We start from the raw sequence: 12,309 nt of genomic DNA, 5'->3' as shown, positions 1-12,309 counted from the left end.
AAAAAAAAAAAAAAAAAAAAAAAAAAAAAAAAAAAAAAAAAAAAAAAAAACATGAAGTGGGCCCCACAACGTGGTGGTGGTCCAACCCCAAACATACCTTTAAGAAAGGGAGGGATTCACGGATGCTAAAATGACAGGGAAATGTATAAGGCGCTCAATAACCGGCCAACAGAAAAGCTAAGATCCCATCATTACAGACAAGGATCGAATTCGATTGCAAATGCCTTTCAGTGACCGCCATGTGACGCTAACTCAATTGGCCTGCCTCTTAATCAATCTTAGTTGGAGTTTTCGTTATTATCGCTACTTCTACTCTAACGTTCACATGCTTGGATTTTGTTCATAATTCATTCTCAAAATAAAATGTATATATATATAGAGAGAGCTAAATTATATTTTTTTCTAAAATATCATGAAAATGATGCCTAAAATTAACAGTAGTTTTGGAAAAACGTTTATGAATCTTATTAATTTTTTTTTAAATAATATGAATATTTTTTATAAGCTTGTTTTTCACTCCAACATTTTTTCTAAAGTTCTTACCGTAATTTCAAAGAAACTTTAATAATTTTGTATGATGGAAATCATTGATTGAACTCATTTTTTCGGTTGTAGACTGTGTTCATAAGGAGTTTTCTTTCATATTTAATTTATTTTAGTTAAACTAGAAATGAAAACTATGTAGTCTTCACAGGTTATTTAGAATTTGAAAAATGTTCATATGAAAAAAAAATTGTGGCCAAGGAATGTATCATTTAAGAGTATAAAATTAAAATCAATATTATTATTTTTGGGAAGTATGAACATTCTGTTCAGATTAGAAAAAATAAGAGGTGAAATAAAAAATCTGCATCGATTCATCCAACTAAAACATATAGAAAATTATATAAAAAATGAAGAACTCAATTTATACGAATACTGTGTTTCTTCCTATCACTGTATTGGCAATCGCAAGCAAGAACAAATGTTTCTGGAAATATCCAGAATCAGTCACGAAAACAACAAAAAAATAAAGGAAAACATGTAGAAGACTCAGAGAAACAGATTTAAATTACATTTTCAATCATCAGTATGGATTTTATTTCTCGATCGACATGTATATTTAGTATAAACACAAGAAGTACTAACCGATAGAATACGGCGAGGAATCTAAATCCAAAAAAGAACGAAGCGAGAAATTAACTTCGGCAGCGAGTAATGGCGCTACAACCACGGGTGTAAGGATTCGCCTGAGCGCCTGGACGACAGTTGTAGTAAGAAGCGCCGCGGCGGGAGCAAGGAACGTTGTTCCTCCTCAGAGCACCATAGCTGATGTAGCGAGTAGTCGCTAGAATTCGGCGATTGATCTCAGAGTCCATCTCGAACTCCATTCCGAAGCCGGAATCGTCATAGTTTCCAGCGAGAAAGCACTCGGTGATTGAGCCTCGGCACTCGGATTTAGTCGGAGCAAAGAGAATCTCGTTGTCGCCGGAGAAATCGATGGCCGTTGCCGATGAGATCAGAAAATGAGCGGCGAGAACGGCGAACGCAGCAATGAGAGCAGAAACGCGTGAGATACCCATTTTGGATGATTACCAAGAAGTTCCGTTGGTTTCTAGAGGAACCGGGGTGAATGTGGTTCGTCCATATAAGGTCAAGGGTTATACAGAAATGCCACTGGGTTTCCTGTTAATTACAAGGTTGCCACTTGACCTTCACGCGCTTGGATTATCAATTTGATTTATTATTATTTTTTTTTTTTTAAGAATGTGAAGAAATTTATTGGCACCCACTAATAACAAGACTTTTAGGCCTCTAATTTGTTGCCACCCACACCTAAAAATAAAATAAATACATACGAGGCCAATATATATATAATTTAAATTAATTATATTAAGTTAAAAACATAATTATATTAAGTTAGCAAATCTCTTATAATTAAATTAATTATTTAAACTTTGATTTGTAACTACTTTTATCTTAAAATCATACCCAAAAAATGAATAATGAAAATAAAACAAAAAAAAAAATTAATTTTTTTTGAAATTTTATTCTATAAAAATTATAATTTATATTTCATCAAATTTAATAAAAATTAACTTCGAATTAATAAACACTAATTTAGTAATGAGTTCTATCAAATAACTTTCTAAATTAATAGTTCAATTTTTTAAAATAATAAATTTATATGCATTTATATAAAGTTTGTTTAAATGTAATAATTATTTTAAATCAAAGAAAAATTATTACGTTATATTTATTGAATTTACTCCTAGTTATAATAAAAAAAATATATCTATATAATTTGAAACTAATTTTAAATGTAATAACCCAAGCACGCTAAATATGATTAATTTATAAATAATTAAAAATTATGCATATCTAACCATTTGAATAACATGTATTTAATTTTCATATTTATGAATCAATATTTTCTGTTTGGTTATAAATATTAGTTTGTAGAAAAAAATTTGGATACGACTTTACATTATCATATAAAAAATATATATATAGAGAGAGAGAGAGAGAGGAGTTTGGCCGACAGCTCATTGATTGTGAAATTTTCAAAATTCTGTTGTCAATTTTTTTTGTTTAGAAATTTGACCAAAATACAAGTTGACATTGCACGTCGGGAACGAACACGCCGTCTTTTTTTTTTTTAATTTATAATTTAAATTTTATATTATTGCGTCATCATGTTTTTTTTTTATAAATTATAGATAATTTTATGGCTAAATTAATAAAAATAATCATAAATTTTATATTTGATATAAAAACTACTTATATACGATATTATTGATATTTAAAAAAATACATATTAGTTTTTGGTACTTTATTTTAAAATTTTCTTTTTGATTTTTAATATTGTTTAAAAAATATATATAGGTAAATTTTTAAAAAAATATCACTTATACCTTTTTAACTTTTTTTTAAAGTCCTAAAATACCCTTAAACTTTAAAAATAGTTTAAAATATTTAAAAAATACCTATGATTTTTTTTTTAATTTACTCAAAAAAGCTATTCTTCAACATTAATTAATGGCAATTATGATATAAAATATTAATGATTTTTATTTTAATGATAATGGTTTTTTAAGTTTAAGTTATTATTGAAAGTTTTAAAGTTTAAAAAAATTTAGTTATAAATTTAATTAAAAAAGGTTATTTATTTCAAGAATACTGATGCCAGACCTTAAATACTATGGTTATAGATAAACAATTAATAATCATAATAATAATAATAATTAAAGTTGAAGAGGGATTTTAAAACGAAATGAAAAGAAAAAATAATTTCCGAAAAAGAAAAAGAAAGGCGTGATGTGATCTGTATGGGTGGTAATGCCAGTTAATGGGACAGCAAATCATGATAGGGAGAGGTAATCAACTTACGAGTGGCTAGACACGTGTTGAAATATAATTCGCTGTCTATTTTATGTGATTTTTTATTATGTAATAACAACAATTTATTTTCTGTTTTTTTTCTTATAATTATACTTTGTCTCTCCTAATTTCTTTTCAATTAGTTTATATAATCTAATATAAAATTTAAAAAGGTTCTATTTTGTTTTATTTAAAAAAAAAAAACTAGTTTGGTTTTTTTAAAAAGAAAAATTTATATTAATTTTAATTTTAAAAAATAAAATAATTTATCAAACAAGTTTTTTTAAAATTAAGTGTATAATTATTCAGTTTTTAGATTTATGTATAATTAGTTTATAAATTTAATAACTATATAATAGTTGCTTACTTTGTAAAGTTTAAAAAATATTTTATAAATGATCGAAATTTAAATTTTATATTCAATTAGTTGAAAATCAACATTTTATTAATTTTTAAAATTACATATGTAAAATTTAAATTTAAATTCCATAAATTTAATTTTATATTTAATATATTATTTAATTTTTTTAAAAAATTGAAACTTTAATAATTTTAATACTAGTCTAATACAAAATTAAAATTTTAAATATTTTATTTTATAGTTTTTTTCCAATTTGTGGAGATTATATAAATACAAATGAGATTAAACTTCCAAATTAATAAAATAAATGAATAAAAAAAGGACACAGTCGTCATAAATGAAAAAAAATATAGTTGTGAAACATAAACCAAACACGTGTGGTAATTTAAGAAGGTCCGCGACGTCAATAGCCAGCCGTACGTGTGGAATTAATAAAGCCTTGCATTCCCAATTACTTGAAAAATTTTTAAAAAATCTAAAAAAATATATTTATGGTTAATTTTAGATGAAAATTGTGAATAATTTATTAATATTCTTCGACTTAAAAAAGAAATTAAAAAAATGCTTACCACTCGAGTACTATGTTTAAAAAATATCTAAAAAATTTTCAAGGTAGCATGAACCTTCTTTATCTTTGTAAATAAACGTTAAAAAAAAATTATTATTGACAATATATGGATAAAAATTGTTTATGATAGATTATATACCAACGTTTTGATGTTATTGTAGAAAATTTATGAGTATTTTTTAAACGCAGCACTAACGATAAATATTTATTTTATAAGTTTTTACACAATTTTTGAAGTATTTTTTAATTTTTCAAAAAAGTTAGAAAATATTAATAAAACTTTTAGAAAATAAAATTTTTATATAAAAAAACATTCAATATAAATTTCAGGTAAAATTATTGTTTTAAAGTTTATTTGACCTCCGACCTTTTAAGATGTACATTTATTTATTTTATTCTTCCATTTAGTACTTTAACAATGTATTTATTTTTTTCATCATGATTTTTAATTATGACGCGGAAAATTATAAAATTATATAAATTAATAGTAAAACACAAAAATCATTATTTCGATATTGTAAGGAGGAACGACGAAAATGTTATTAAACAAAATTTATAAATTAAAACGTAAATTTTTAAAACTTAGAGACCAAAATGCTACCAAACTCAAATTCTATTCACTAATAAAACTAATTTTTTCACAATAAGAAAATAAAAAAAAAATAAAAAATTACACAATTATTAAAGAAAACGAAAAAGGTAATGAGATGAACATTTTAAGCATATTTTAAATAAATTTATATTATTTGGGTAATTTATCATATTTTAAATAAACGGTTTACTTCATCCCTTTGTTACTTCACGGCCCAACTATGATATGGGCTATACAAAAGAACGTAGAAACTAAGTATTGGGCCGAGAACCAGGCCCAGTAACGGCAAGTATATAAACCAGCTAGGGTTTTGCGCGCACTTAACCCTAGTTTTCATCCTTCGAACTCCCCTCCCGCAGCAGTTGGCCGACTGGTACTCTCTCTCAATGCATTTGATTTTTCTCAGTTTTTTTTTTGTCATTTTTGTTCTTCTTATTGCTTCAGAAAACAACAATTAGACTCTGTTTGCTTTTTTCTTCGTTATCTACATTGATTGTGTGATCGAGTTATCGATCTGTTGTCTCCGTGTTAAAAACGCTGCGATAAGTTGCAAATCAGATTCTGAAAGTGCTTCTATTTGTTTTTACCTAGTTCCGAGTTTGTAAATTCATATTACGGACTAGGAGTCAAATTTTGTCTTAATCCGTTGTTTCTCTACTGAAGTAGGTTTTTAGCATCGAAGACAATATGCAGAACGAAGAAGGAAAGATCACTGAGCTCTACATTCCTAGGAAATGGTGCGTAATCAGCGCAATTCGTTTGTTATTTTACATTCTTCGCTTTTCGGTTTTTAACCTTCTCAGAGTTTTCTTTTTGTGGTATCGATTTCAGCTCTGCGACGAACCGACTTATCACCTCTAAGGACCACGCTTCGGTTCAGATTAATGTTGGTCACTTGGATGAGAATGGCATCTACACTGGCCAATTCTCCACTTTCGCACTCTGCGGTTACATCCGTGCTCAGGTTCGATTTCATAAATATTTTCTGTTCATATTTTTGGCTGCACGCTTTTTTATTATGTGTTTTTGGTGCAATCTTTTGCTCTTTTGTGCTTTAATTTTGGTTATTTGGCGGCTGCTTCACATACATCAAAGCATTTTCTTCCTGAAATTGCTTTCTGTATGTTGATAATTTTGATGCATTTTTCTGCCTAAGATTTTAATCAAACCTCATTTTCATTGATTTTATGTACTAACCTAAAAACTTGTTAATGATTTCATGTACTTTTTTCCACTTCCATTAATTTTTTCGATAATTTTCTAACTTATAATGAACTTTTTTCTGTGTATCATTTACATTCTTAGGGAGTTTTACGCTCTTCTTTACTATCTAATTAGCTATTTGATCTTTTAGGGTACATAAATTGGCATGTTTTTCAAGCCTTCTTAAATTGCTTTAATTCGTATTATTTTTCTTACTAAGATTTTATGTTTCCGTTCAAAGATTAGGATTATTAGTACTAGGCGTATTATTAGTTTTCTTTGTTTTGATAGTTAAAACATTCTTCATTTGGTATTCCTATTTGATTCAACTTAATTTTGGACGTGTTTTGAACATCTTATTAGCACATTGATTAAACCTTTGTTCCGCATGTGCGTACTTATTTTGAAAAATTATAGAAACTTGAACCAAACATTAGAAGGAAAAACCTGCATTATTGACTCAGTTTTTCATTAGATATGAATTCATTTAAATGAAGAACCAAGTATTTTGGACTCTAGTTTTTAATGAAATACAAAATCATTTTGAAGGAGAACTTAATGTTGGATTTGAATGTTCCTAGGCATTCTAGTTTCTTAAACTTCTCAAAGTATTTTGTTTATTTGACTACTTCTGTGTCATCTTTCATACGAAAATGTATGAAGATTATACATATATATATCGTAGATTTCCATTTAAGTAATAAAGTATATTTTTAAAAATTATATTTTAATGAAGTTGGTATGTACATTTTAGATTAATTGAAAAAAAGCACTAAACTTTTTGTATAAGTATAATAGTTGTCTTACCTTTGTTTGTGTCTTTTAATATAAATAGATTTTTCCATTTTTGGTATTTGTTTTTGTAATTTATTAGAAATAGCGTTTTATGCAATTTTAATATATTCAGTTCAAACTTGAAATTTGGGTTTATAACGTCTTTGATATAAGGGAAATGCTTGAAATCTTAATATAATTTTTTTTTTTTTTGCACGTTTAGATAATGAGTGGGCATATTGTTTTGGGTTTATAACAAAATTAATGTAATTATGGGTTATAATTGACAGGGAGATGCGGACAGTGCTATAGACAGGTTATGGCAGAAGAAGAAAGTAGAAATTCGCCAAAACTAGAAGATTCTATTTTTCTTCTACTTTAAATTTATTTCCATTTGAGTTTTTAGTTAATTGCGAATTATGGATGTTGTGGGAATGCCTTTGTTAACCTTTTGATGAACGCTTTTATAAAATTTTAGTGTTTGTTGAAATGTTCATTTGATGATACCTCCTTTTTTATCACTTGTTAGTAGATTCATGTTCACACTTTTTGTTATAGTAATTTTGTTTTTTTTTTTCCACTCTTTTCATTATAGTTTTTCCTTTTAATCAGACGTTATTTCAGGAATAAATTTTATATTTGGCGCTTACAAGGATCCGGCTTCATTTTATATAAATTCGTTTATTCATGTTTCTTCAATTAACTCCTCAAATTCCAAATTTTCCCTTAATTATATATATGCATATATAACATATATATCCAAATTTTACAGTAAGACAAACAAAAACAAATCATAGTTTGATTCAGTGGGTGGACTCATCTGATCGTAACGACGTATTTATGTTGTGATATACATGAAATTTTTATCCAAGTTTCAATAATAAAACAAAAACTTTGTAATTTCAAATTTTGTTTTAAAAATACACTTAAATTAAAAAAAATTCTTAACCATGCTTCAAACATTTCATTAATTCCAATAAACCTTTTTTTAAACTTCTATAATACCAGTGACGATTTTTTTTTTAATTTTTTTTTTTTAAATTCTTTAAAGATAATAAATTTTTAAATTCAAGAATTTTTTAAAACACTATCAACTAGAAATGTTCTAGAAAATGTATAAAATTTAGTGGTTTTTTATTTTTATTTTTTTTATTTTTATTAATTTAGCCAGAACAATATAATAAAAAAATTCAAGAAAATCTATGCAACATTCTTAAGTATTATATTATTAGAGGTATGCTTCATTTAAATCTACCGACCTTTAACTCATTAAACGGACCAATTTTTTTAGTACTGTGGGTTAGGCTGTTTGTTGGCCACTTAATCGATCTCTAAACCAAGAACTATCAAAGTTTATTTAAAAATAAATAATAAAAAAAAAATCCCTATTAGCCATCTAAACTTTGACACATTCACACTGGGACTTTCTTACTTATAAAAGTTATTATCAATATAACTAAATAAAAATAATTTCAAACTAACTATAAGATTTATTGAAGATATAAGTATTGAATTTAAATATTTACAAATAAAAATACTTAAATAAAATGAGAAGATGGAACAATATAATATTTAAATCTATTTTTTTTGAAAAGAAGCATAAAAGAGTAGGCTTAGTTTAGAATAGCAAAAACAGACAAGATTCAGCTTCGAAAATTGCAATGAAGTTACTGACACTGACTGTTTTATTGATGATACTTTTTTTTGTTTGACAAATGATTTTCCCATTCTTACAGCATAGTAAGAATAATTATTCAAATATCTTTAAAAATAAAATTTAGAAATAAGCTTCTTACACAATTTTAATCCTAAAAGAGTCAAAAGAGTCATTCTTAATTGGTACAAAAATTTAAAATCTGAGGCATGATAGAAATAACACAACTTAAAGAATAAAAATTAATAAATTAGTTTTAAGATGATTATAGTTTGGAAGATAATGTTAATTGCACTTAAAAAAAAAATGCAATATAAAATTAAATAATGTTCGGTAAATTTTAGGTTTAAAGATGAAAAATTAATTTTTAAAGTGTTTAATAAATTAATACTAAGTTGTTCCAACTTAATTATAACAATAACAAAATAGAGATTGTATTTCAATAATGTATGATGTTATGTTCATATTTAATTTCAAAGTTTTATAAGACAATTAAACTAACAATTACACAATTTTATATTTTGATAAGAAAAAAATTATTAAAATATCATATTGAAAAAAGTGTTATTTCAATTTAATAAAAATGTACAAAAAAAATAAGTTCACTCAAATTAAAATAAGATAATAGAAGCTACCAATTAAATGAAAAAAAAAAAAACAAAAAGAAGAGAATTATCATATTTTAAAAACAATTAGATATAATTTTTAGGAAAGCTAATTTGAAGAGCTACTCTTAGTTAGATTTTGCAAATAAATGCAATTGGAAAAATACTTAAATTAAATTAATAGTTAAACGGTTAAAAATCATTTATAATTGATTTAGAAGTCTTCAAAATCAATTCCAAATACATCTTAAGTGAACCAATCAACTGAATTAAACATGCTTTAAAATTTAAAATATGAGAATGAGATAAAATAAATGATTAAATATATTTAAAACAAAAATAAAAACAAATAATTTGATGACCATTTTCCTTTCACGTTTTCAAAATTTTGTATTTTCCACACACTTATTATTATTATTATTATTATTTTATAAGTTTCTTATCTCGTTAAGAAAAACATATTTGAAGAGTAAACAAAATAAAAAAATTTAAAACTATTCTTTAGTTTTAAAATTTTAACTTGTTTTATTAAAAAATGTGTTTGAAAACAGATAATAAAATAAAAATATTNAAAAGAAAGAAAGATATTTTTTTTTCTTTTTCTGACAAAACAGGGGGAAGGGAAACCCACAAAGAGAAAACAGAGTATGAAACTTCTCCTCCTTCCTCCCTTTCCTTTCTTTCTACGTGAGAGAGAGAGTGTAAGCTGAAGAGTAGGTGACAAGCAATCCTCAACCAATAGATATATACAAAGCTACGAAACAAGTATATTAAACTTGATTAAAAAAAAAAAAAAAAAAAAAAAAAGAAATCGCTAGAAAAAGGTTTTGAGATATTTATGGAGATAAAGTTGTAAAGTTGAAAAGGTTAAAACAAAATAATAATGAGACTAGATGGCACGCAAAATAAGGAATCAATCATTCACTGCATCCCTTTTTAGTCGAACAAAAAAAAAAAAAGAATCAATGAAATAAAAACCGTAAGAGCTTCAAAGCCCAATGAATCCCTATTGCATGACAAATTTCAACTCGGAATAAATTTATGGACGTTGAAGAATATTTTGAATTTTATTGTTTTTTACCTTCTTCTACACTTCTTTGTTTTTTTTTTTAAAGATTAAGGTCACTTTTGACAACTATTTACTTTATTATTTATTTTTTAATTTTATAAATTTATGATTAAATTCCAGAAAGAGACCAAACAAATTCATCAAAACTAAAAACCAAAATAATATTGAATACGGCCTTAAAAGCTGGTTCAAATTCATAAATATTTACGTATCAAATTCTTAAAAACTTTTTGATTTTCAAGATTGTAGAATGTTTAATCATCTCTCAATTAATTCACTAAGTATATTAATTTTAAAAAAAATTAATAGATAAAAAAATCTATTAACATAAAATTAAAAATTCAATAACCTACGAATATATCAGATAATTTGTAAAATTTTAAAACATATTGAATATGTAATTAGAAGTTTAAGAATATATTAAATGATTTTTAAAATTTTAAGACCTATTGAATTTGAAAAGATCAAATAGAGAGGCTAAAGGTTTACCAAAACTCAACATACCTCAAAGAATCAAGAGATCCAAAATTTTGTGTTGGGCAATCGTGATAGTTCCTGCAAATTAGAAGGGAAAAAATGCCAGATATCAACCCGGATTCGCGTATGGAGACTAATATTTTGGCAGTAAAAATTGTTAACGAGGCATCAGTTTAGCAGAACGGAATCAAATCCTTGCAGTCTAGTAAGCGGCCAAGCAGATAGATGGAAGAATCAATAAAGCTATAATAAAATCTAAATGGAGTGCCGGCGTCTTAAGCCGATTGGAACCTTGATTCCGTTCTATAAAGAGAGACATATTATCATGACATTGAGTTTTTAGAAATCCGAAAAAAGTTCATACCGGTATGTTCAGAAACTAAAGAATTTTTCTCGAGTTTTCATCTTGTTGCAATGCAAATAAAATTTTCAATATAGCCAACTTGGATTAAGATTCGATCAAGCGACAATAAACTGTTAGTTATACTAATATATCCTAGAACGCAAGTTCGCAAAGCAATAATGAAGAAAAGAAGAGGCCAGATGTATTTTAAAATTTAACCAACTAGTTCATCCAAAATTGCAAATCTACTCATTCCGATTCAATATAATTCGTAGATCGTTGTGAAGTTCTTTAGGTTTAAGTGTTTGGCAACCGATAACATTGCATTCATAATTGTGAACATGCGATCTGATCTCGAGCTTCATCAGTTTCATATTCACAAACAATGCCTAACAAAATTGAAGTCTGTTAAGAATCAACTCACTCGAATCTCCGATGAAACGTATTCTGGTTTTTCCGTTTACTTCAAAGTGCACAGATGAATCGAAAACTCAAGGAAATCTCGAAGTAGAACGACGCCATTTCAAGTCAAACGTAATCTCGATCTCCTCCTAAAGAAGCGAACAACAGCGACGGAAACAGAGAAGATGAAAACGCAAACACGTTGCGGATTCATAACATGAATTTACAAATCAAATAAGAGATGATAATAAAGAGAGAGACCTGTATGAGGAGAAAGAGAGAAGGAAGCCGAGTCGAGAGCGTTTCTTCAACCATTCTAGAACATCCGTTCAAAACGCTAAAAATTTCTTACGGAATTCGACTTGGGACGTTATTTATAGTCGATTATAACGAGGCTTAAGTGGAGAATCGAAGCGGGAAATTGGATTTCAAGTAATGTGCATTTTGGCGGGCTGTTGGAGAACCGCATTCAGATAGGTGGAGGCAAGTCTCAAATATTTTTTAATTTTTAATTTTGTCTGTAATATTTATTTAGATATTTTTTTTTAAAAAATTAATTATACAAATTAACTCTAATAAATAAAATATACTTATCGTCACTAACACAATAATTTGTAAAATTAAAATATTTAAAATTATGAGGATTAAATCAAATTAAACTTATAATTGAAAATTTTAAAGTTACTCAAAATATAATTTGATTTAGATTTTTTTTTTTTTTTTTATGAAAGCATAAAATATTTTTTTAGTGATTAATAAATATTATGCATGAAAAATATTATTAATAATTAACCAATTTTAAGGACTAAACTTAATATTCATGGTAAGCATAAATATTAAATTTAGGAACATAAACCAAAATAATATTTAATTTTTAAAAATAAAGATCACCGAGAGTGTT

At 26.1% G+C, this 12,309-nt stretch overlaps 2 protein-coding genes and 1 long non-coding RNA gene across 4 annotated transcripts; 1 reads left to right on the top strand and 2 right to left on the bottom strand.

The window, feature by feature from the left end:
- Positions 1-906: 906 nt before the first annotated feature.
- Positions 907-1,615, bottom strand: LOC111499183 (protein RALF-like 33). The gene has a single exon (XM_023150699.1). The coding sequence runs from the start codon at positions 1,560-1,562 to the stop codon at positions 1,179-1,181; it is 384 nt and encodes a 127-aa protein (XP_023006467.1). The 5' UTR covers positions 1,563-1,615; the 3' UTR covers positions 907-1,178.
- A 3,549-nt stretch (positions 1,616-5,164) lies between these two features.
- On the top strand, positions 5,165-7,381 carry LOC111499162 (40S ribosomal protein S21-2). Of its 2 annotated transcripts, none has more exons than XM_023150667.1 (4): positions 5,165-5,254; positions 5,545-5,618; positions 5,713-5,845; positions 7,149-7,381. In XM_023150667.1, the coding sequence occupies exons 2-4, from the start codon at positions 5,569-5,571 to the stop codon at positions 7,212-7,214; spliced, it is 249 nt and encodes an 82-aa protein (XP_023006435.1). In that variant the 5' UTR covers positions 5,165-5,254; positions 5,545-5,568; the 3' UTR covers positions 7,215-7,381. The 2 variants fall into 2 exon arrangements, with proteins under 2 accessions (XP_023006435.1, XP_023006434.1); XM_023150666.1 differs by having other exon boundaries at positions 5,172-5,254; positions 5,548-5,618.
- A 3,250-nt stretch (positions 7,382-10,631) lies between these two features.
- On the bottom strand, positions 10,632-11,734 carry LOC111499129. Its single transcript, XR_002720903.1, has 3 exons — positions 11,670-11,734; positions 11,431-11,557; positions 10,632-10,741 (listed from the first exon to the last, which is right to left on the bottom strand). It is a non-coding gene; the product is annotated as an uncharacterized LOC111499129 (long non-coding RNA).
- Between the last annotated feature and the right edge of the window lie 575 nt (positions 11,735-12,309).

This window comes from Cucurbita maxima, unplaced genomic scaffold (assembly GCF_002738345.1).
Source record: "Cucurbita maxima cultivar Rimu unplaced genomic scaffold, Cmax_1.0 Cma_Scf00026, whole genome shotgun sequence".
NCBI lineage: Eukaryota > Viridiplantae > Streptophyta > Magnoliopsida > Cucurbitales > Cucurbitaceae > Cucurbita > Cucurbita maxima.
The sequence above is the reverse complement of the archived record's forward strand: the minus strand, read 5'-3'. Positions and strand labels throughout refer to the sequence as shown.